General features: G+C 36.3%; 1 protein-coding gene across 7 annotated transcripts in view; it reads left to right on the forward strand.

Moving 5' to 3' along the window:
- The first annotated feature begins 5,097 nt into the window (after positions 1–5,097).
- Positions 5,098–26,073, forward strand: part of Tmem135 (transmembrane protein 135) — a 258,724-nt gene continuing 237,748 nt past the window's right edge. For 3 of the 7 annotated variants that reach the window (XM_071616588.1, XM_071616590.1, XM_071616591.1), the window contains exon 1: positions 5,099–5,397. In XM_071616588.1, coding sequence (XP_071472689.1) covers positions 5,257–5,397 — 141 coding nt within the window. In that variant the 5' untranslated portion in view covers positions 5,099–5,256. Of the gene's footprint in view, positions 5,398–22,428; positions 22,466–26,073 lie in introns of all 7 variants that reach the window. The other 4 variants (XM_071616589.1, XM_071616587.1, XM_071616592.1 and 1 more) reach the window with 4 other exon arrangements.

Here is a 26,073-nt window from a genome sequence, read left to right on the forward strand (position 1 = left end):
CTGATAGCGGCATACAATAACATACATTAATTTTGTGTGAAGGAAGCTAGATACACAAAAAATTCAGTTTATGCTTCCATTAATATAAATTATAAAATCAGGCAAAATGAAGCAATGGGTTAGAAGACAGAATAATGGTTGTATAATCTGGGGATGTGCAAAAGAGAAACTTCAGGGCTGAAGAAAAGTCTGTTTCTATTTGAATAGTAGTTTTAGGAAATGAAAGGAAATGAAAAAAATCAGTCTGTACACTTACATTTTGTGTATGCTACTGTGTACAACAACTAAAAAAAATTATGCATGCACACAAAAAGATCAAGCAAGGAAAAAAAAAAAGAGTGATCCATTAAAGGTCAATAAAGATGGAGGCCTTATACTGGAATCACTATTTAGAGGAAAGTTGCCTAGAAGAGCTGACCAAACTTCTTTGGACTTAATGTAAATAAAAAAACTAATCCTTTCTTATCTTAAGCTCTCTGAGATTTAGGGTGCATTTAATATCTCAGCACAGCCTAACCTTTCTTGGCTAATATTCTATTCATATCCTACAATCTGTCAGGGCTGGTTTTGGCAGTACATCAAGGGAGACTATCTCTCACAGACTAAGTGACACAAAAAACAAATATATAATGAATGCCTAAATCACAATGTCAATTCAGTGAGTGACAAGGAGGAAAAAACCCCACAATTCTCATAAACTTGGGTATCTGGTACCATGATCTAGTTCCCCTTTCTCACTTCAGACAGACCAGCCTGGGAAGTCAAACCATAAGGAAAGTCTGTTTAATGCTCCTGATCTCAGAGTATTACATTCGTCAAATGTTTAGCTGGGCGTGGTGGCACATGCCTGTAATCCCAGATGAGGGAGGCTGAGGCAGGAAGATCGCAAGTTTAAAGCCAGCCTCAGTAATTTAGTGAGACCCTAAGCAACTCAGTGAGACCCTGTCTCTAAATAAAAATACAAAGAAGAGTTGAGAATGTGGTTAATTCCCCCTGGGTTCAATACCCAGTACTTAAAAAAAAAAAAAAAAAAAAGGACATCCTTCCAAGAAAGCCCAAAACTCTGTTACATAATGGTGATAGTCAGTAAGTCTAGAATATGGAGGTCCTTGGGTGATAGTTCTCACTCCCAAGTCTTGCCTGAATTGTCCCAGTGGTTCTTCTTCCTCCCCCGCCTCCTCCTCCTCCTCCTCCTTCTTTCTTCTTTTTTTCTTGATTATAATTCCTTCAGCACACTTTTCTTCTTTAGACAGGTTATTGAAAAAGTCTGACTTTTTAGACAGATGTAGCTGGCTTCTGAGGCACTCTTTTTATACATCTCCTCTTACCTATTTTGATTTTAAATTTTTTCCTCTAAAATAATAATCAAGAACATCAAATAAAGACACTGAAAATTCTATGAAGTATACTTGAATATTTTATAAGATTATTTGAGATGATTTTGTGCAACCCTTGAAGGCTTGAAGTGAAGAAATTATTATCAGAGGCTAGAGAAAAAGGGATCTTTGTTATGTAGTAGAAAAAAGTTTGCTAACATTGTTGCCTGCTGAAATGTGGAAAAGAAAACATAGCTAAGAAACTGGCACATTTGGTTAAGGAAATTTCCAGGTACAATATTGAAAATGCCAACTGATTTTTTAATACTATGTATGATTAAATATAGAGAAATGAGATACAAAAGAAACCATTCACTTTTAAAGCATAATTTGGATAAAATATCAAGAATTTAGGATCTTTGGGTTAAAAAATAACTGATTTTTATTCCCAGCCTCTACATTGTAAAAGATTCTGAAATTAATGCATTACTTTAAGGACAAATTTAAATCCAGGATATAGCTCTAAGACCCTTTGTTAAGACTTGAAAAATTTAAAACTGTTCTTCCTAGAACCTTTAGTCACACAAGAGGCTTTCTGAGTATATCAAAGGCATTTTCATAAGATTCTTGGCTCTAAACCAAAAATAGAAAATATATGTCTCAGAGATTTATGGGTGTGGCTGCTTTCTAATGATGTGTATTATAGTTTGATATATAAGAAGTCCCTAAGTTTTAAAGAGAATTGTATCAGCAGAGGTACTGCCTGTTTGGATTGGAAGGGCATATCTTTCAGTACACCAGCTTTCTATGTTTATGTGATAAACATTTATATTTACATCTTAAAAACTGAATAGAATGTTTTAAATGAGATGAGGTGTGAAAAAACCCTAAAGTTATATTGTAACAAAAAGAGTCTCATATGTAGCTATTTTGTAAAGTTTGTCTATTTTCAACAAAGGGAATATGTTGAATGTTAGTGGGATTAAGTGTTATACTGAAGTATGAGTAATAGTTTCTTACTGTGCTTGTAACTGGTACAAATTTCTACAATGGTTGCATGTAGATCTGAACAAATACAGTGTTATGAAGTCTTCTGCCTATAATCTTAAGAACTCTTCATTCTTTTTCAATGATATCTTCAAAGCCAGAATATTACAAGAGCAACAAATTTTTGCTTAGCATCTCTTCAAACTTCAAATCCACCGCACATTGACAGATTTGTTTCTTTCTCTCACTGTACATCTTTGGAGAAACCCCTTTATTCACCTTGTTGATGAACTCTAAGACTTTTTTTCTTAATTTAAAAAAGAAACAATGAAGGTCCAAGACAGTATCTAATGAATCCACTGTCATAGCCAGTATTAAAGAATAAGTGGGCTATGTAGATTAATGTTGAATGTTACCCTTAAACTTAATGGTGGCATGATGAGATGTCTTTCTTTTGAAAAATAGCCTGATATTATATATTATATTATATATAATAAAAATAAATTCACAGATGTAAACTCCTGGTTTACTGAAAACTGCTCTATTTTCCTGCTCTGGGAAGGATCTTTAGAGTTTTCCTGAAATTGACTCTTTGCTACTCAATTTATCAGCACTGCCATCCTTGGCATCATTGACAACAATAATTCTGGTGTTTTCAGATTAAGTTTCCAGTCTCCATTTAACACTTTATTAAAAGAAAACTCCTGCTTTTAATTATAATTTTAAAATTTCCTTAATTATTGGTGTATATTTGCTATATTCATATTTTCAGTCCTGAGAATTGAACCCAGGGCTTCAGGCAAGCTCTTTGCTATTGAGACCCTATCCCTATACCTAAAATGCTATTTTTATAGTACTGAACATCCCAACATTGCTTGTATTTGATATTTTACTTTAAATGCCTGTCATGAGTCTTGGAGATTATGTGTAATGCATTTTATTTCTTCTAATTTAAATGTAGGATATTATTTATTATTTTCTTATGGACCATCAGGTTTTCAGAAATGCATTATTGAACTGATTATCAAAGTTAAGTAACATAAAACTTCATTGCTATTCCTGTAATTCCTAGGACAAGTTCATGCTGTATGCTTTTAATCCTCTCAATTTTTGAATTGGAAATCTTTAAAATAAATGAATTATCTTGTTCATATTCTGCCATTGTATATTGGGTGTATTGTTGCATCTGGTCCTGAGGAAGACCATGGACTTTGAAGAGGAGGTGATAACTGCATGGTTCTCAAGGCTGCCTCTCATGGGAAGGGAAAGTATCCTTATTGGTGAGAAGAATGATGTGCTTAGATGTTTGGGTAATTGGAGCCATAGAACTATGGCAGCCTCTGCTAGTTGCCAGAATATCTCCATTTTGCTCAGTAACAAACCCCAAAATGTTAGTTGTGCATTTGTTTCATCAATAAAAACTACTAAATTTCCTAGCATCTCTTCCAATGAAGGTGGTTATGTTACTAAACTTTGGCCATGGGATGTTTGGATATACTGAGAATTTTCTTAAAAAGAAGTTTGTCTTTTCCCCTTTCTCTGATCTTTCTGGCTAGCATTTAGATGTCATGCCAGGTGATGTGGTCATTTTATAAGTCAGGGTGGAAATCACAAGTTACAGTTGGCAGAGCAACTTGTTGGAAAGAGTTTGGGACTCTTGATGGCTGTGGAGTCACCATCTCAGCCCAGCACCACCTATGTTTACCTGAGAGAGACACTTTTATCTTTTTGCCATTACTTGGGGCTTTTCATCTGATTTCTCCTCTTTTATTTCCTTCAAACAACTTATTTTATCTTATCTGGTTTAGTTTTCTTGCATATCGTCTTACTTCTTCCTCTAGAATAAACGTTTCATCTTGTTTACATCTGCCTCTCCAGGATTTGGAATAGTGTTTAGAAATAGTAAAGGCTTAGGAAATATTTGTAGAATGAATGAAGATTAGATTAGAAGGGACTGCTCTAAAGGTAGTAAGTTCCTGCTTAAGAAACGGTAGAATTTAGAATTCTAAAGAAACTGGAAATTATTACAGATGAGGAAACTGATGTGACTCTTAGGCCACACAGGTCCCTTGTCATGTCAATCCGTTGTTTTTCAGGCTGTCTATCCAGATGAGTTGTAACACATCTCTACTATTGATTGATAAGCACCCATCAAAGATGCTGTAGATAGGATTGCTTGGTGGCTTAGGATTTGCAGAGGATGACCTACTGCCCTTTCCCCACAGGTAGGTGTAGGAACATTGCAAACAGATTTTTCAAGCCTTCCCATGCACCTGTGAATTTAGAAAGTCCAGCAGGCAGTCTTAGCAATTATTACCTGGCACTGTCTGGAGGGAACTGGCAGTTTTGCAGAGGATGTTTATCCCAAGTGTTCCTCTGGCAAATCTCTCTACCAACTCCCAACAAAGTCATGAAATCCCTTTGTTCCACTACCCTCAGCGTAACTTGGCCGGGCTCTGAGAGGACAGAGACTGAGTACAATTTAATCAATTAACCTACTATGGTGCTCCCGCCAGCGCGGCTACACTCCAGCGAGGGGGTAGGGAGGCCTGGCGCGTCTATCAACAGCGCTCCCAGCACAGGAAGCGCGCGCTCTTGGAGGAAGGCCCTCACATCCCCCGCTCCCGGGCCAGCGCCGGGCTCCGGGGACAGCGCACGCCACGGCAGCGAGAGCGCGCCCCGGCAGAGGCCTGGCGGAGGCCCGCCGCAGGGAGCGCGCACGCTTCGCCTCTCCCCGCCTTCCCTGTGCGTGCCCCGCCCCCTCGAGCTGCTATACGCCGATCGCCCAACATCCGAGGACTTTGGCCCAGAGTAACCCAGCTCGCGTCACCTTTACCCTCCATTCCGCACCTCTAGCTGCCAGCCCCGCGAGAGGGCGGCGGTTGGACGCCCGTGCCGCTCGGTCCCGAGCCCCAGCTGTCCCCCTCCCGGCCCCTCCGCGCTTCTCCTCGTCATGGCGGCCCTCAGCAAGTCCATCCCTCATAACTGCTACGAGATCGGCCACACTTGGCACCCTTCCTGCCGGGTCTCCTTCCTGCAGGTCACTTGGGGCGCCCTGGAGGAGTCCCTGAAGATCTATGCCCCCCTGTACTTGGTGAGACCCGCCAGCCTCTCCCCCAGATGGAGTTTAGTGTGGAGGATGGGCCGGGGTTTCAGTCGGCGTCCCTGAGGGGCGCTGGGGGACTCGCCTGCTGTTGGTCTCTCTTTTGGAAAGGTCTGACAGCTTTGGGTGGGTGAAAGGCTGCGGGGAGGTCCTACCGGGCGGAGGTCCCAACTTCTACGCGGGAGAAGGGGGAGGGGAATTAGAGGTTGAGCTGTCACCGAAATGCCTGTTGCTGGGAAGAAGATGGGCACCCAACTTTTAGGATTAAGTGTAGGACATTTAAAATCCTGAATCCAGGGACCTGCGTTATTTTCCCTCTCTAGCCTTGTGATGGAGAGGTGTTTGTAGGTCAGCGAGGCAATGAGAATGCCTGCAATCTTTCCTCATATATATATATTTTTTAAATGAAAGAGGGCATATTTCACCTTAAGACCCTGTAGCCACAGATCTTGTCTCAGTTTGTGATGACAGGATTGTGACTTGAGGGTTTTGCAAGTGTTTTTGCAAGTTCACAAAAAAGACTCCTTGTTTGAGATTTTGTGTGATGATTTAAAAAGTCTAGCGTTTGAATCAGTGAAGATGCTTAGGAGATTTGATTTTTGTCATCTAGGTCATTTTATTATACAATTTTATACATAGGGCAATTAATAGAGAATATTTGGAAATATGTGTACATAACACTGAGAATTGTTAAAGATGTTTTGTTCTTAAATGTTACCAGCATCTTTTCTTCAATAACTTCATCCTGGTATTAAAGATTTATTACTGTGTCCACTGAAGTTTATTGTCTCATTTTCTTGCCTGTAGAGTCTGTGTCCTAAGAAGGCAGAAATTTTTTTTGTAAGTTTCCTAAAAGTTTTATTCAATATTAAATGGATGATCAAATATTTCTTACTTCTCACTGAAGTCAGAATACCCTAATGTGCCTGAAAGTGTGTCACGGCTCTGTTTTTATTATAACTTGAAAAGTCTGATTAGTATTACAGAGATAATACAAGATAAGATGGTGACTTTCTCTGAAGTTGAAGGAGTCAGTTTCATTTTTATGGTGTAGATTGGTGTTTCTCAAATTTTAATGTATTAGGAATCCCCTAAGGATCATGTTAAAATGGGGCTCTTAGTCAGTAGATCTGGGTGAGACCAGGAAATCTGCATTTCTAAGGAGCTCCCAGCTAATGTTGATACTGGAGGGATCACTTTGAATAGTAAGTATGGGCCAATAATAAACTTATTAGGAGTGGAAAATTTCTTTCTTGATTTTCTTTGGCAAAGATTCATGCTTATCTGCCTTTCCATATGAATTGTGGCCAATTTATGGTTCCAATTTTTTTTTTTTCTTTTGGTGTTGGGGATTGAACCCAGGGCCTTGCTCATGCTAGACAGGTGTTCTACTGCTAAGCTATACCCATAGCCCCAGATTTTTTTTTTTTTTTTAGTGGAACATCTATAAACATTGAGTTCTTGATATGTACAACTGTACAAAATGATTATTCTTGGGCTAGGGATATAACTTAATGATAGAACATTTGCCTAGCATGTGCAAGACCCTGAGTTCCATCCCCACACCACACACAAAAGACTCTTTCTGATCTCAGAAGATTGTGAACTAGGTGGAAAGAGAGTTTATGCTATGGAATTTCTCCCCCTGTAAATCCAGCACTTACTTTCCTTTGTTTGTTCATTCATTCATTCAACAAGCAATTTTAAAAAATATTTTTAGCCTAGACAGTTTATTGATTATATTCTGTAATAGGAAAGTTCAGGAGAGAAACTGGAATATAGCCTCCCTTTCTAGCAAGGTATGGTGGGTGGGTAGGAATTGGGAAAAGAGTTGTGTTTTACTATTATCTCCAACTGGATTAAGTATTTCTAGAGGATAAATTTTCCATCTCATGTGGCTTTGTAGCTTTTACAGTGTATTTCAAACAGTGTAGTTTTAACTTTGGGTTTTTACTTATCAGTGGTTGTAAAGTAAAATTAGTGGGTACTTACTAGCATTTTACTTTAAATGAAATAGAAGAGATTAGAAAATTTTAGAGTGCATTGCTGGTACTAAAGTTAAGCATTATTTCATAACAGACTTGTTTCAGTTATATATGTATTGTGTGGGTAGAGCTACTTAGAATATAAAGCAATAGTATGCCCTTTGTAAGTGTGGGTCAGTTGTTGATTAAATGTGTATCCCTATGTGCCAAGATGCAAGGTGATATGGTGGGGAGAAACTGGGCTTTTAAAAGGGATCAAGGATATCTGGATTTGAATTTCAGTTACCATCTGTTTGATTTTGTGCTTGTTACTTTTATATTTCTTGTAAGAATGAAATGAAATAACACTGGTGATGTACTGCATATTTTCTAATTTATAATACATCCTGAATAGTCATGTAGGAGTGAATTTCACTGGTTAGCTCAGGAAGCCTTCTTGGAGGAAGAGGAGTTTAACTTGGGCCTTTAAGTTAAATGTGGACAGACATTGATTCATATAGTAAATATTCAGAGTGCCTTTAAATTTTTTTTTTTTTTTTTTTTTTTTTTTTTTTGTAATTATTAGAGACTGAACCCAGGAACACTTTACCACTCAGTTACATTTTTATTTTTTGGTTCCAGGAATTGGACCCATGGGTACTTTACCACTGAGCTAAGTCTCCAGGCTCTTTTTAAAAATTTTTAAAAAATTTGAGACAGGGTCTCACTAAGTTGTTGAGGGCCTTACTAAGTTGCTGATGCTGACCTGGAACCTGTGATCCTCTATCTCAGCCTCCTGAGTAGATGGGATTACAGGCGTGTACTACCATAACTTTTTGGAATGCTTATTCTTAATGGAACAGAGGTAAAAACACAAATTGAGGCAGAAATCTAAATGGATTTTTTGTAAGAGCAGCAATATGTCCATTGTCTAAAACAACTTTGGGTGCAGAAGTTATGATTGATGACTTCTATTTATTGAACACTTAAGTGGTTAGTTCTTCATATATTTTAAATTTAATCCTTGTACAACCCCATTCTTATTATCTATTATCCTCATTTCATAGATAAGAAAACAAAGTTAGAGAAGTTAAGTGATTTACAAGATTTAGAGCTAGTAAGGAAAAAAGAGACAGGATTCAGTTCTTGTTTTTTTACTGAAAGTCGGACTGAAGGTCAGAGAAAAGGAGATATTGAGAGATTTTTTGAGCCAAGGGATTACAAGTACAAATGTACTTTGAGATGATGAATTTGGGTAGGTGGATTCGAAAGATATTGAGGAATTAATGCAGTAATTACCAAAGTAGTAGAAAGAGTCAGAGTTCCTGTAGACTCTCACCTTGCAATTTATTATCAAAGTGAATTTAGGAAAATTACTTCATGTCTTTGTATCTTAATTTCCTTGCTTTGAAGAAGGTAATTGTACTAATGTTTTGAGACTTTTATAGGGACTTAAATGGGATAGTAGTGTGTAGGAATAGCTGACACGTATTAGGGCCTTAATAAAATGGTGTTATTTTTGAAATATTGCATTAGTCATTATCTGTGTCTCCATCTCCTGTTAGAACAATTAGCTTTTTTTAAGAACCAGCATAATACTTCAGTAAGTACATGATAAGTGTCTGAGTGGGCACAGGTATGAATGAAGGAACACATGACTAATGCAGAAGTGAGGAGACACTGGGCAGGTCGGCCAGAGCAAATGATAAAACAGTTCTAGAGGCACTTCATGGAAGAAAGAACAGTACATATAGACTGAGGACACTGGGGCAACATGAGTATATTTAATATTTTTAGGATTTCAAGTTGGTCTGATTGGTGCATTTGCTATCATTGATAGATACAGAGAAGTCCTGAAGGGAAGCTAGTTTGGGGCAAGATTTTTCTGGAGCCTATAAAATGGCTCTTATCGGCTTATTATTTGAAATATAATGTATTATACTACATGGATTCTTCTCATTCCTATCATATTTACTCTCTTATTCTATGCATCTGTTCTTATGCTTATATTTTCATTTTTTTAATCTACAACTGTTCTTGATATTTACCGTCTGCTTAAAACATTTCAGAATGTAGATGTACTGTTCTTTTTAATAATGAACATTTTGTGTTTTTACAGTTTGTAAAAAACATTAATCCTCATTCATCAATTCACTCTTGTAGTTTTTTAAAAAAAGATTCCTACATATTTTGTAACATAGTATACCAAAAATGTATTTAGGAAGTGTATTTTATTTCTTGGATGTTAGTTATTGCCACGTGTTCAAAGAAAGTGGTACCCCTCACCATATACATACACTTGAAATAGTTGTTAAACTGTAGTGCCCTTGTTTTTTGTGGGGAATTTAGAATGCAAAATTGCCCATGTGAATTCTATGCTGTTCAAGGCACTTAGGTGCCTTTCCTATTCAGAAGGAAAACTTGTTCACTAATTTCCCAGGTAGTTTTTGATCTTTCTTAATTATTTTTTTCCCAGGTGGCTTTCTTTAGGACTTCCAGATTAGGGTAATAGCATTTACTCTTAGCTGAATCCAAAGTACAGAGATTCTTTTGCATTTTTGGGAAAGAACGATTTAAACATTTGCATTTTCATTCACCTTTGGGTGTGTATGTTCTTCTTGAGAGTATGAAAATATTTGTTCAATATCTACTCCCTGTGAGCCATATACTCTTACAAATCTGTTGTTACAATTTAACAAATCTGTTAGATTATAAAGGATCAGTTCATTACCTCTAGGCCTTGAATAAACATTTAAGCAAGAGTTAGAATTCCTAGTTAGTTGTGAAAATTTGAAAACCACTGAGGAAATCACATATGATATGGACTGAGTTTTTTAAGGCAGTGGTTAACAGGTTTTCTAGAGAGAAACAAGAGCAGCAATGAGACTGTTTTGATTTGGATCTGGAATGTCCCCCAAATGCTCATGTATTGAAGATTTGGTTCCCAATGCAGTTATGTTCAGAAGTGGGGCTATTAGGAAATGACTGAGTCGTGAGGGCTTTAACGTCATCAGTGGATTAATCCATTAATATAGTGATAATTTGAATAGATGATTCAGAGGTGCTAGAAACTGTGGGACCTAGTTGAAATGAGGCAGTCCTTGGGAGCATGTTTTTGGGGACTATAACTTGTCCCCCACCCTCACCACTCCCATTCTCCCTCTTTACTTCCCAGTGACCAGAAGATGAGCAGCTTTGCTCCACCATACCTTCCCAGCCATGATGCTTTTTGTCTTACCTTAAGCCCAAAGCAATGTAACCTGTTGACCTTGGACTAGACCTTCTAAAACTATAAGCCAAACTAAATCTTTCCTTCTCTAAGTTGTCTTTCTCAAGTATTTTATCACAGCAACACAAAGCTAACACAGACTTTTAAAATTTTTGGTTAATAGGCATTTGGTTTTTTTTTTTTTCTTAAAAAAAAAAAAAAAAAGAAACCCTAGAGTCATTAAACAATGCCAACTTCTGAGAATAACTGTCTGGATTATCTGACCTTTGATTGGTCAATGAAATTGTAAATCTGTGCCTAATCCCCTTTTAATTTTGCTTGAGGCCTTGTTTAAGGGGTGTAAATCAGGGCTCATTTTATCTCTGTCTTCAATAAACAAATGATTTTTACTTGGTTTGTCTTTATTCCCTAAGAGATGGAAGAAAGTCATTTGATCTTTTTTCTTTAAAATGAGAAATTAAAAGATGAATTTGATTCATTAATGTGCCCTTTTGACTTTGTTGAACTTTTTATATGTGACTTCTTGTTATTCTTTGGCTGTTCTCTGTTGAATACAAAGTACGAGTTCCAGTACATCACTTCTAGTTGAGAGCTGAGAGTTTACTATTGCAGTAAATACTTTTTTAAAATTGATTTTATTTTTTAAATACATGACAGCAGAATGCATTACAATTCTTATTACACATATAGAGCACAATTTTTCATATCTCTGTTTGTATATAAAGTATGTTCATATCAATTCATGTCTTCATATATGTTCTTTGGATAATGATGTCCATCACATTCCACCTGCCCCCTCTCTTCCCTTCCCAACCTGTAGTAAAGACAATTCACCCTTTTGTCTACTAGCTTTGAGAATAGATGGCCAATTCTGGTTTACCATTATTTGCCCCTTTAGTTATCATAGGTTGGAACTAAAAATTAATATATATTTGAAGTTAGGTTCTAAAACACATTAGAAGATAATTTCTAAATAATTATGTGCCAATACTATGCATGTTTCTGAATCAGTAGATTTTCATTAAAACTTTTGTTTGATTTAAAAAAGTTTAAAAGAACTTCACATCCTTAGTATTTTTCAGTGTTGAGCTAGGTGATATTTAGGGAAGGGGAGTTAATTAAAGTGACTGTATTATTACTTGCATAATTTGTACAGTACAGTGAGTGTGAAATATGTTTATATCCCCAAGGACTATACTGAATACAAGGTCATACTTATGAGATGTTGATGCTTTGATGATTAAGGGTCTTATATTCTAGGTTAGCCTAATTATCAAAATACAGTACTGTATTAAAGATTTGTTTGAATTCCAGTTGACCCTAGTTCAAACTTTTAAACTGCCTTTTGATTCATTACTAATCTTGACTTGCTTGCTCCTCATTGATATACTCCAAAAGAGTGTTCAGGTTAAGATTCGTGGTTATTTTTTTCCTTCATACAATATGAAATGAATCTGTTTCATCTTAGATTTATGAAACAGGAATATAGTATTTCTTTATAAGCCCAATTAATTAGTAAATCAAATTAGTATTATTAATTGATATTATAAATCTTATAAATTCCTTTCCTCATAATTTTACCTTAAGAGACTCAGTAATTGAAATGAAGGAATTCAGTCTTGAACTAACTTTTCTTATAGGACCATTGACAAATATTCAGTGAAATGGACCTTAAAGAATTTTGTGTGAGGGAAGAAAAAAGTATCAGGGAATAAGTGCTAGATCAGGTATCATCAGATTTGAGCAGATTCCTTTTATAAGAATGCCAGCTTTTCTTTGCTTTTAATTTATTACCAGTAAGTCTTTTGATTCATGACATTTATCAGTTTATTCTAGTTTCTTGATTCCAGATAGCTCTTTGGGATTTGAATTGTAATTAATCTACTTTGGAGGCTTCCTTAAAACATTATATATCTTTTAACAGTGATGAAGGAAGTTTGTCCTGATCAGCCTTGATTCTTGGGTTTAATGTATGCAGAGCTCATTCTGAATCTTATTCTTAATGATATTTAGTCTCAAATTGTATCTTATGTACATTTTCAGGTTTCACTTTAAACCTTAACGTTTATATAAATTTGTAAGTGTAGGGAGAGTAAGGATATTGAAGGTGTAAGCTTAATGATTATTATTAAAGCTTGGTGGTATGAATTTCATTATAGGGAGGCTTTATGGTTAATTGTGAATGAAAACTTTTGAAGATTTGCTTGTGTCCTTTTCCATAAAGTATTAACAAGCTGCCCTAGGTTTTTTTTTTTTTTTTTTTTTTTTAATAAGCTGGTTGCTTGTATCTGATGAGGCAGCATAGTGTAGTGCATTGGGTTTTAATTCCTAGATCCAAGTTTTTATTTTGCTCTGGGATATATAGTGTGGTTCCTTTCTTTATAAATAGATGCTAGTCTTGTCTTACCTACGTCGTATTTGCTGTGGGAATCATTAGATAGAGCTATGTAAAAGCCTTGAAAACTGTAAAATGATATATAAATACTAGTCCATGATACTTGGTTTCCTGTCATTTTCTTTTAGATAATAAATTTGACTTTTGTAGTTTATACTTTGAAACATAAAAATGTAGGGGCAGTTTAGGTATAGTATATTAGGGTTCTTGAGTGAAGAGTAACAGGTGTGTGTGTGTACCGTTGACACTCTGTATCTGCAGGTTCTGTATCTGTGGATTCAATGAACTGTGGATTGAAAATACAACCATATGCTGCATAAGATATTTTGGTCAACAAAGATATATATTCTGAAAGTATATTTCATATAGCATAAGTGTGTAGTAGGCTGTACAATTTAGGTTTGTGTAGGTATACTTTGTATGTATACTCTGATGTTTGTGCAATGATGGGAATCATGTAATGTTACAGTTCTCAGAACATACTCCCATCATTAAGTGACACATAGCTGTATTGGAAAAAAATAGTCAGTGATGAACATGTAGCCTGTTTTCCTTGGTACTAATCCCTTACAAATACAGTATAATAGCTATTTACATAGTATTTATACTGTAGGGAATATAATCTAGAGATGATTGAATAATTGTCTATTAATCTAGAGATTATTAAAAGTATATAGGAGAATGTACATAGATTGTATGCAAATATTATGCCATTTTATAGGAAGCGTGGTTGATTTTGATATCAGTGAGTGGTTCGGGATCCAATCCCCTATAAATACAGAAGGATGACTATTATCTATATAAAATAAGGAATGATCTCATAATTAGGAAGGCTATGAAGTGCCTACATCTGCACTTGGCAAGCTGGAGACACATGAGGGTGAGTAGTTCTAGTACAAGTTTGAAAGCCTCGGGAGACCCAGTGGTGTGATTGCTCCTCTGAAAGCCAGAGGCTCTAGGCCCAACAAATGATGTTTTAGTAATTCTAAAGAAGAAAAGACCAATCAACTCAAGAAATCAGGCCAGAGGAGTTCCCTCGGCTCCCCCCCCACCCCCAGATCTTAAGTGGATCGACCCATCCACATTAAGGAGGGGCAATCTCCTGTCCTCAGTCTATCAATTCAAATATTAATCTTCACCAGAAATACCCTCATAGACACACTCAGAATAATGTTTTATCAAATGTCTGGGCAGGCCTTGTTCTAGTCAAGTTGATGCATAAAATTAAGTTTTTTAATTAATCAAGTTGTCACTTTCAGTATATAGTTATTTGTGGAAACAAAGTAATTCTACCTTTGTTATGCTAATATTTTAAAAATCAAGATCTTATTTTTAGCAGGTATATACCTGTAATTCTAGTTCCTTGGGAGGCTGAAGCAGGAGAATTGCAAGTTTGAGGCCAGACTGGGTAACTTGAGTGGGACCCTGTCTTAAAATAAAAAAGGGCAGATGGTATAGCTCAGAGGTTGAGTGTCCCTGGATTCAATACTCAATGCTGGAAAAAAATATTATTTAAAAAAATACAGATATCTTCTGACTATAGATAAATATCTTGTTTTTCGTTTTCTTTATTAAAGTTCTGTTTTTATTTTGAATCTGTTGGTATTATAAAAATGTGGCTTAGTTTTGATTCTCATGAAGACAATTGAACTATTCTGAATAAAACATTATGTGTTTTTCTTGACCATAAAACAATTAAGTTATTTTTTAGCTCTGCCTCAATGTGACTTAAATAACTGATGAGAAAAACTTGGAGGAGGAAGAGTTTATTTGGGCTCATGGTTTCAGAGATTCAGCCCATGGTCTTGGCCAAGATGAGGCAAAACATCATGGTAGAAGAGCATGGCAGAGGAAAACTGCTCTGGAAGGAGAGAGAGAGGAGGGGAGGGAGGGAGAGAGAAGGAGGGAGGGAGGGAAAGAGTGAGAGGCCGGAGGGGAGGGAGAGGGAGATATCTAGTCACCAGGGACAAAATATAAACCCCAAAGGCATGCCCCCAGTGACCTACTTCCTTCAGCCATACCCTGCCTGCCTACAGTTACCACTTAGTATAGAAATCCTTTCAAATTTTTAATCCATGAAATGGGTTAATCCATTGATTAGATCACAGCTCTCATGATCTAATCATTTCACCTCTGAACATTCCTACATTGTCTCACAATGAGTTTTTAGAGCACTAGTCGTATCCAAACCACAAGAGTTATAATGAGCACTTTTAATTTATATTAATTCTTTTATAAGAGAAATGGAGAGGAAACATGCATAATTGAGTTTTTATAGTTCTTTTAAAATTTTTTTATAGTTGTAGATGGACAGAATGCCTTTATTTTATTTGTTTATTTGTATGTGGTGCCAAGGATCAAACCCAGTGTCTTCCACATGCTAGGCAAGTGCTCTGCCACTGAACTACAGCCCTAGCCCTTTATAGTTCTTCTAATTGCCGTTTATTTTTTTCAGACATTTTGATTACCAAAGACAGAAATCTTTTAGACACTTAATATATAAAGGAGCGCAACACAAAAAGAAATTGGATTTGCAGCAGGGAGTAATTATTGCAGAGTGAAGGAATTTTATAAGTGCCTATTATGTGTTAGTTATGCTGCTAAATATTTTGTTATCTCACTTATTTAAAAGTACAAAGATCTTAGAGAAGGAAGGAAAGAGCAAAGTTAACAGATACACAGCTTATTGTTTTTATTCTGTCGGGATCTGTTCTTTTTATTTGCTGACTCAGGGCTGTGAACATTGTGTTTCCTTCTTTCATCTTTAGTTCTTATAGATTGGGAATAAAATTTTTAGCCCAGGAGTCATCATGTGCCTTACTTAATGTATTGCAGTTTACTTCATTGAGATAGATATATACATTTCTGAATAATTAGTTATTATATAATCTTTGTTGTATTTTCCCTATATTTTTATGTTTTTCTTTCAGTGGAGGCAACCTGAATTTTTGTAGGTGCTAAGAAATTACATTAATTTATGGAAATTATGCACTATGGAAAGGCTATTTTTCCTTGTTTAGGAAAAAACAAGATCAACATGAAGTTTTAGTTCATAAGAGCCACTTGCTTGACTTCAATCCCTGCTCTGCTGTTTATTAGTTTTGTAGTAATGTTGGGCAACTTAATCTCTTTGCTCTCATTTTCTTTCTCTAAAATGGAGATAATAATCATGCTCATAGAATTTTTTTTTTCTACTTGCAGTGCTGGGGATTGGACCCAAGTCCGCATGCATGTCAGGCATGTGCTTTACCATTCAGCCACATGCCCAGCCCTCATCTCATAGAATATTATGAAGATTAAGTGAGTTGACATGTATGGTGTTTAGGACAGTGCCTGGCAAATAGTGCTATGTAAGGTTTTTTAAATGAAATATAAATTGTTTGGTAATTAAATACTTAAAAACATTGTGTTAGCTTTGTTTTACTCTAACAAAATACCTGAGATAATCCAAATTAAAAAAGAAGAAAGGTTTATTTTGGCTCACAGATTTGGAGGTTTCAATCCATGGCTGGTAAGCCCTTTGTTTTGGGCCTGTGGTGAGCAGGACATTATGGTGTGGAGTACATGGTGCAGCAAACTGTTCACTTCATTTTGTCTGGGAAGGAAAAGAGAAAGGAAGAGGAGGGCTGGGGTCCCAATATTCCCTTCAAGAGCATACCCCAATGAGCTAACTTTCCAGTTTTCTGTGTTAACTTTGTATTACTGTAACAAAATACCTGGGATAACCAGCTTAGAAGAAGAAAGGATTTAGTTTGGTTTCCAGTTTTTCAGGTTTCAGTTTATGGTTTCTTTGCTCTTTTGTTTTTGGGTATTTGACAAAGAATGGTGGAGATTGTGTGGTGGAGAAAACTGTTCACCTCATGGTAGCCAGCAAATAGAGAGGAAGTGAGAGACTAGGGCCTTAATACTCCCTTTGAAGGCATTCCCCAAATGACCTAATGTTCTGCCACTAGGCACTACCTCTTAAAGCTTCTTCTTCCTCCCAATGGCACCAACGGTTGGGAACCAAACCTTTAACACATGGGCCTTTAGAGGACATTTAAGATCCAAACTCTTATTCTGTTCCTGGCATCCAAAGGCTTATAACCATCTCGCCATGCAAAATGTATTCAGTTCATCTTTAAGAGTTCTCAAAGACTTAACATTTTTAGCATTGCTCAAAAGTCCATGTCCAAAATTTCCTCTGAGACTCAAGGCAAATTTATCTGTGAGCCCTTATAAATGTCAAAAATGTTGCATTTTTCTAAGATATGATTGTAAGCATTCCCATTCTGAAAGGGAGGAATAGGGGCATAGAAAGTAGGGAACAGACTAAAGCAGGACAAAAGCTCAATAGGCAAACATTAAATCCTTTCTCCATGTCTGGCATCTGGGGCACACTGTGATGGGATATGCACTCCCAAGGGCTTGAGCAATCTTACCCCTATGCCCTTGCTGGCTACGGCCCACTTGGCTGACTTTGTATGCTGCTTACAGTGACTCATGGCAGGCATTCTACATTCATGGTATCTCTTTATTCCTTGGTCTCCACTGCAGCTTTGGCTTCATTTTCACAGCTCTATGCATCATCCTGTCAGGTGCTATGTACAGGCATGCTGTCTTGCTCCTTCCTTTGAAATCTCATTAGAAGTCTCCATGACCTCATAACTCTTACATTCTTTGTGCCTATAAAACCAGCCTCATGTGCATGATATCATCATCTACCACCAGCTTCTTCCATGAGCTCAGACTGTACCTATACCCACTGGTTCTTGAACCACAGCTGCAGCATCCTCTGCCTCCCTTGACAGCTACTCATGGAGGAGTCCCAAGTCAGTCCCAGGATAGCAATGTATATCAGGGACCTCTACTAAAGTTGTTAGAACATTTGCACATTTACATCTTTGATTCTGCCCTGGATAGGATCTTGTGATTCTTGAGATGCCCCCAAGGCATTTTTTCCATTTTCCCCTGTGTGAGGTACTTGGTTTCCTTTTGATGGTTCTAATCTCTTTCTGTACTTTCTTGGTAGCACCCTAAAATATACTCCTTTTCTCACTAAGCTGTGAAATTTTCAAATCTTTCCACTCTGCTTTTTGTTGCTGATTCTTATTATAAATCTGACTAAAAGCATCCAGCAGTATCCATACTGGTACCCAAAGTCTGTGGCCTTAAAATTTGCTCTTCTAGATAAAAAATAGTTGATCACCTTTAAATTCAGCCTCTCTTTTAAAGTTTCAGGGTATGGGCATAATGCAACCATTTAATTTAATTTTTTTAAAGTTGTAGATGGACATTTTTTAAAAATTTATTTTTATGTGGTGCTGAGGATTGAACCCAGTGCCTCACACATGCGAGGTGGGTGCTCTACCACTGAGCTACAGCCCCAGCCCTATTTTATTTTATTGGCTCTGGTGTAACAGGGATGTCCTTAGTCCAATTCCTAATTGAGTTCTTATTTCTTTCTGAAACCATCCACATTTTTTTTTTATTATCCATTTTTCTATCAGCACTCTGACTTTTGAGCTGTCATCAGAATTATCTGTTAAACTTCACTTATAGCATTCTAGGATTTCTCTGGCTCACTCCTCCAAACTTTTACAAATTCCTCTTGTAAATGTATTTGAAAGACTTCTCCACATCATCTCAGGTATAGTTACAGCAACAACTCCAATTCTTGGCACAACTTTTTGGTGTAGATTAGCTTTGCTTTATTATAACAAAATTTCTGAGACAATCAGCTTACAAAGAGGAAAGATTTGTTTTGACTTACAATTCTGGGGGTTTGACCCTGGAAGGTTGACCCTGTTGCTTTTGGACCTTTGGTAAGATTATACATCATGGTAGGAACATGCGGCAGAAGAAGCTGCTCATTTTGTGATAGCCAGGAAATAAAAAAAAGGGAGATAGGAAGAGGCTTGATTCCTACTATTTCCTTCAAGGGCATGCCCCTAATGATCTAAGACCTTCAACTAGTCTTGAATTCTCAAAGTTTCTACCACCTACTGGGCATGGTGGTACATGCTTATATTCCCAGTGACTCTGTAATCCTAGTGACTTGGGAGGCTGAAGCAGGAAGATTGCAAGTTCAAGGCCAGCCTGGGAAATTTAGCAAAATAGCATAAAAAGGGCTGGGGATGTAGCTCAGTGGTAGAGTGCCCCTGGGTTCAATCCCTAGTACCATGGGGTAAAAAAAAAATTTTTTTCCACCACCTGCTAAATAATGCTATTTACTGGGGACCAAGCTGTTAACACAGTCTCTGTGGGGACATTTAAGATTCAAACTATAGTACATACATAAATTGAGTTTGCTGTTTTCCTTAAAGTAGTTGATCTCACTCAATAAGGGGCAGTTTTACGTCCTGTGAGATGTTTAGCAATGTCTGGGAGACATTTTTTGGTTGTCATAATGGGGATGCTATTGACATCTAGAAATTAGAGGCTAGCAATGTTGCTAAATATACTTTAATGTATAGCACCGTTCCCTCTCTTCTCCCTGAAACAATAAATTATCTGGTCTCAAATGTCAGTAATGCTGAGGTTGAAAGACCCTGCTTTAAGCAAATCATTATTTGCTAGTGATTACTTTAAAAATTAAATAGGCACAACATAAAATCTACTCTGTGAGCTATTTTAATTTCCAGAGAAACTAGATTTTTAGATTCTCTAGAAATGAAGTCTTTTAGAAGAGTTTAATGATCAAACTCTATTAATTTACAGTTTGATACTAATAAGGCTAAGATAATGGGTTAGCCCCTTTGAGGGCCAATTATCTTTGCTCTAGCCCATGGCCAAGCAATCTCAATAGTAGGAAATTATCTCTATGGAAAATGTGTGGCATTAATCTCATGGGAAATAGACAAGGTAATAACAATGGAGTATAAAGGACTAAGATGAAATGCGTATGTTTCTTATAGATGTTTAATAGTGGTATTCTTGTAAAGGGAAACTTTCAGCCAGGCGCAATGTTGTACACCTGTAGTCCTTGCTTCTTCAGAGGCTGAGGCAGGAGGGTCACTTTACAACAGGAGTTCATGGCCAGTTTAGGCACCATAGTGAGACCCTGTGTTGTCCCCCCACATTAAAGCGGGGGAGATACTTTTAAATTGGGGGTCTATCCTTATAATTTTGTATCAGTCATCATTCTGTAGACATTGTATTAGATTGGTATCCATACTTGACAGTCATGAGCTATGCTTAATGCTGCCTGTTTCTGTGTTTTTTCTTTTTAAATGAGACCATTATAATTATACATAGTAGTTGGGTTAATCCTGATGAAATCATACATGCAACAATTTAATTTCATGTTGTCCCCCTACTTTTCATCTCCCTTCCCCTTCCTCTACTGTTCTTCCTTTCACTTATCTATTTTTTTGTTTTTGATTAGTTCTTTTTACTTATACGTAAAGGTGAAATTTCTTGTGGTATATTTATATATGCACATAATATAATTTTTTAATAATTCACTCTGCATTTCTTCCCCATTCCTGTCCCTCTTCTCTCCCTCTCGATCTCCTTCTTCACTACCGGTATTTTCTATATCTTTATGGTAACCAATCATCATTCTCCCCTCCTTCTTTCCTTATTTAACTCTAGCTTCCCACATATGAGAGAAAAATTCAATCTTTGATTTTTCTGACTGCCTTATTTCTCTTAACAGAATGGTCTCCATTTCTATCCATTTACTAGCAAATGCCGTAATTTCATTATTTATGGGTAAATAAAACTCAATTTTGTAAAAATATCACAATTGCTTAATCCATTCATCTATTGACCCAATAATTTAGCTTTTGTGAATTGTGCTGCTATAAACATGGAGGCTGTATTGCTATAGTATGCTGATTTTAGTTCTTTTGGATAAATACAAAGGAGTGGGATAGGTGGGTTATATGGTAGTTCCATTTCTAGTTTTTTGAGGACTCTACCTACTACTCCTTTCCAGAGTGGTTGTAGTAGTTTGCAGTCCCACTAAGAATGTAAAAGCGTGCCTTTTCTCCTACATCCTTGCTGGCATTTATTATTGTGTTCTTGATTATTGCCATTCTGACTGGAGTGAGATGAAATCTCAGTGTAGTTTTGATTTGCATTTCTCTAATTGCTAATGATGTTGAATATTTTTTCATATATTTTTTGGCCATTTGTGTTTCTTCTTTTGAGAAGTTTATGTTTAGTTCTTTTGTCCATTAATTGATTGTGTTATTTGTTTTTTTGGTGGTAAGTGTTTCTCTTTATATATTCTGGATGTTAATCCCCTGTTGGATGAGTAGCTCTGCCTCTGTTTTTTGACCCATGCTTGAAACACTGTGAAAATATTTGTTAATGTTTTAGATACTTTGATGTTTATAATTTTGGAATATAGGTCTGAGATCTATCTCAGATTAACTTTTGTGTATTATATGAGGCTCGGAACAAAGTTAACTTTTCCATACAGATATCTAATTCCTACAGTATCATTTCTTTTTTTTTTTTTAAATGTGTAATTTTAGAAGTGTAGTAAAGGAGCCCCTTGTATGATTCAATTTAACCTCTTTAGTTGAGAAATGAGGAAACTGAAATCTCAAGAGTATCTAAGCAAGGATTTTTCATAGAAAAAGGTTAAGAGGTTAAAAATAAAACATTTAAGGTTAAAAATCAAATATTTTCCTAGCACCATAAAAAATCAAATCTCCAAATTATTTTGTATTATGTCCTTCTGATATTTTATTCCCTATTCACATTATTTTGTATAATAATAATCATGACTTTCACACACTTATTACTGTCTCCCTGATATTATAGATTAGAACATATGTGGCTAGTTTTTTGTTGATGTGACTAAAATATCTAACAAGAACAATTTAGTGGAGGAAAAGTTTATTTTGGCTCACAGTTTCAGAGGTTCAATTTATGGTTGATCAATTCAATTGCTCTGGGCCTGAGGTAAGGTAAAACATCATGGCAAAAAGTCCTGGTGGAGAAAAGCTCCTTTGATCATGTCAGTCCAGAAGAAGAGAGAGAGGGAGGAGCTAAGGGACAGTATAATCCCAAGGTCCTATCTCCAAAGTTGTACTTCTTCCAGCCATATCCCACCTGCCTATCACCTAGCAATCCATTCAGATGATTAATTCTTAAAATGGATGAATCCACTAATTAGGTTACAGCTCCCATAATCTTAAGCATTTTACCTCCTGCATTAACACAGGAGCTTTAGCGGGACATGTTATATCCAAACCATAACAATATGTTTTTTGTAGGAAGTATGGAATATATTCAAAGCAAAAAGGCAACAAAACAAAACAAAACAAAAGCAAAAGCAGTAAACCTCCATCCCCCCACAGAAAATTAAACATAATCTCTTTTCCATCATTCAGTGATAACTAATTCATAACATCTTAATATTTGTCCTATATGTTCATTATAAATTATTGTTTTGTAGTCTGTCTTTTGACATTATATATTTTATTTTATTTTTCTAGGATATTAAATAGTTTTCTAAAACAAGACTATATTAATGTAAGTAAATAAACATGGGTGTGTATTTTACCTATAGTTGTATGGTATACCTTATTTTTAGCTAAATCTTTATATGTATGTTTAAATAAATTATAAGGAATTAATATGGAATTATTTAGTCAAAGCATATGAACATTACAAAGTCTTTAATATAAAATGTGATATTTCTGAAGGTGTCTGATTATCTGATTATGCTTTTATACATGAGGAAAGGGCTTTTATTATTGGCTATCACTATTTACTAGAATGTTTGGTTAGATCAGTGCTTCTAAACCTTTTTCACATTGTTGCATGCTCTGGTATACTTAGAAAACTATAATAATGGGTGGCATGCTGAGAAAACTGAGGTGGTGATCACCCTGTTTTGTACCCCCATCTTGGCTTAGCAATTTACAGTGCTGAGAAGATCAGTTTTTTAGCCACTGGTAAACCTTATTGTAAGCTCTGGGTTAGAACACAGTGATCATGTTTTGTATAAGATATTCCCTGTTACCTTGCAATAGACTAAAACTTTTTCCTAACAATATTGTAAATATGTAACATCTATCTACTTTACTGTTAATAGACATTTAGGTTGTTGTAGTATTTATAATTACATATGGTATTATGAATATATCTTTTGGTAGAAATAAGCACTATTGCTTTTGGGTATTTTTTCCAGAAATACAATTGCTGGGTCCTACAATAGATAGATAAACACTTATTTTCATTAGATACTGCCAGTTTTCCAAAGTAATAGCCATTTTACAATGTCACCAGAAATATGTGAGAGTTGTGGTGCCTCTCATTCCCACCTGCACTGTACATTATCTATCCTTTTCATTTTTAGAAGTTCTGGTGGGTGTGTAGTGGTATTTCATTGTGCACTTCTGATGACTAATGGTGCTAAGAATATTTCATATGCCTGTTGGCTATGTGCATAAACTGGTTTTTTTTTTTCTGGTTCACCATCTCTGTTTATTTATTTTTTTTATTTTTTAAAATTTTTTATTGTTGGCTGTTCAAAACATTACATAGTTCTTGATATATAGTATTTCACACTTTGATTCAAGTGGGTTATGAGGTCCCATTTTTACCCCATATACAGATTGCAGAATTACATCAGTTACACATCCATTGATTTACATATTGCCATACTAGTGTCTGTTGTGTTCTGCTGCCTTTACTATCCTCTACTACCTCCCCTCCCCTCTTCTCTCTCTGCCCCCTCTACTGACATTCATTTGTCCCCCTTGTATTATTTTTCCCTTTCCCCTCACTTCCTCTTGTATGTACTTTTGTATAACTCTGAGGGTCTCCTTCCATTTCCATGCAATTTCCCTTCTCTCTCCCTTTCCCTCCCACCTCTCATCCCTGTTTAATATTAATCTTCTTCTCATGCTCTTCCACCCTACTCTGTTCTTAGTTACTCTCCTTATATCAAAGAAGACATTTGGCATTTGTTTTTCAGGGATTGGCTAGCTTCACTTAGCATAATCTGCTCTAATGCCATCCATTTCCCTGTAAATTCTATGATTTTGTCATTTTTTAATGCAGAGTAATACTCCATTGTGTATAAATGCCACATTTTTTTATCCATTCATCTATTGAAGGGCATCTAGGTTGGTTCCACAGTCTTGCTATTGTGAATTGTGCTGCTATGAACATCAATGTAGCAGTGTCCCTGTAGCATGCTCTTTTTAGGTCTTTAGGGAATAGACCTAGAAGGGGAATAGCTGGGTCAAATGGTGGCTCCATTCCCAGCTTTCCAAGAAATCTCCATACTGCTTTCCAAATTGGCTGCACCAATTTGCAGTCCCACCAGCAATGTACAAGTGTACCCTTTTCCCCACATCCTCGCCAGCACTTGTTGTTGTTTGACTTCCTAATGGCTGCCAATCTAACTGGAGTGAGATGGTATCTTAGGGTGGTTTTGATTTGCATTTCTCTGACTGCTAGAGATGGTGAGCATTTTTTCATGTACTTGTTGATTGACTGTATGTCCTCCTCTGAGAAGTGTCTGTTCAGGTCCTTGGCCCATTTGTTGATTGGATTGTTTGTTCTCTTATTGTCTAATTTTTTGAGTTCTTTGTATACTCTGGATATTAGGGCTCTATCTGAAGTGTGAGGAGTAAAGATTTGTTCCCAGGATGTAGGCTCTCTATTTACCTCTCTTATTGTTTCTTTTGCTGAGAAAAAAACTTTTTAGTTTGAGTAAGTCCCATTTGTTGATTCTAGTTATTAACTTTTGTGCTATGGGTGTCCTATTGAGGAATTTGGAGCCCGACCCCACAGTATGTAGATCGTAGCCAACATTTTCTTCTATCATACGGCGTGTCTCTGATTTGATATCAAGCTCCTTGATCCATTTTGAATTAACTTTTGTGCATGGCTAGAGAAAGGGATTCAGTTTCATTTTGTTGCATATGGATTTCCAGTTTTCCCAGCACCATTTGTTGAAGATGCTATCCTTCCTCCATTGCATGCTTTTAGCCCCTTTATCAAATATAAGGTAGTTGTAGTTTTGTGGATTGGTTTCTGTGTCCTCTATTCTGTACCATTGGTCCACCCGCCTGTTTTGGTACCAGTACCATGCTATTTTTGTTACTATTGCTCTGTAGTATAGTTTGAAGTCTGGTATCGCTATACCGCCTGATTCACACTTCCTGCTTAGAGTTGTTTTTGCTATTCTGGGTCGTTTATTTTTCCATATGAATTTCATGATTGCTTTCTCTATTTCTACAAGAAATGCCGTTGGGATTTTGATTGGCATTGCATTAAACCTATAGAGAACTTTTGGTAATATCGTCATTTTGATGATGTTAGTTCTGCCTATCCATGAACAGGGTATATTTTTCCATCTTCTAAGATCTTCTTCTATTTCTCTCTTTAGGGTTCTATAGTTTTCATTGTATAAGTCTTTCACCTCTTTTGTTAGGTTGATTCCCAAGTATTTTATTTTTTTTGAAGATATTGTGAATGGAGTGGTTGTCCTCATTTCCATTTCAGAGGATTTGTCGCTGATATACAGGAATGCCTTTGATTTATGCGTGTTGATTTTATATCCTGCCACTTTGCTGAATTCATTTATTAGCTCTAATAGTTTCTTTGTAGACCCTTTTGGGTCTGCTAGGTATAGAATCATGTCATTTGCAAATAGTGATAATTTAAGTTCTTCTTTTCCTATTTTTATGCCTTTAATTTCTTTCGTCTGTCTAATTGCTCTGGCCAGTGTTTCGAGAACTATGTTGAACAGAAGTGGTGAGAGAGGGCATCCCTGTCTTGTTCCAGATTTTAGAGGGAATGCCTTCAATTTTTCTCCATTCAGAATGATGCTAGCCTGAGGCTTAGCATAGATTGCTTTTATAATATTGAGGTATGTTCCTGTTATCCCTAGTTTTTCTAGAGTTTTGAACATAAAGGGATGCTGTACTTTGTCGAATGCTTTTTCCGCATCTATCGAGATGATCATATGTTTCTTATTTTTAAGTCTATTGATGTGGTGAATAACATTTATTGATTTCCATATATTGAACCAGCCTTGCATCCCAGGGATGAATCCTACTTGATCATGGTGCACAATTTTTTTGATATGTTTTTGTATCCGATTCGCCAGAATTTTATTGAGG

Source organism: Marmota flaviventris, chromosome 9 (assembly GCF_047511675.1).
Source record: "Marmota flaviventris isolate mMarFla1 chromosome 9, mMarFla1.hap1, whole genome shotgun sequence".
In the NCBI taxonomy this organism is placed as follows: domain Eukaryota; kingdom Metazoa; phylum Chordata; class Mammalia; order Rodentia; family Sciuridae; genus Marmota; species Marmota flaviventris.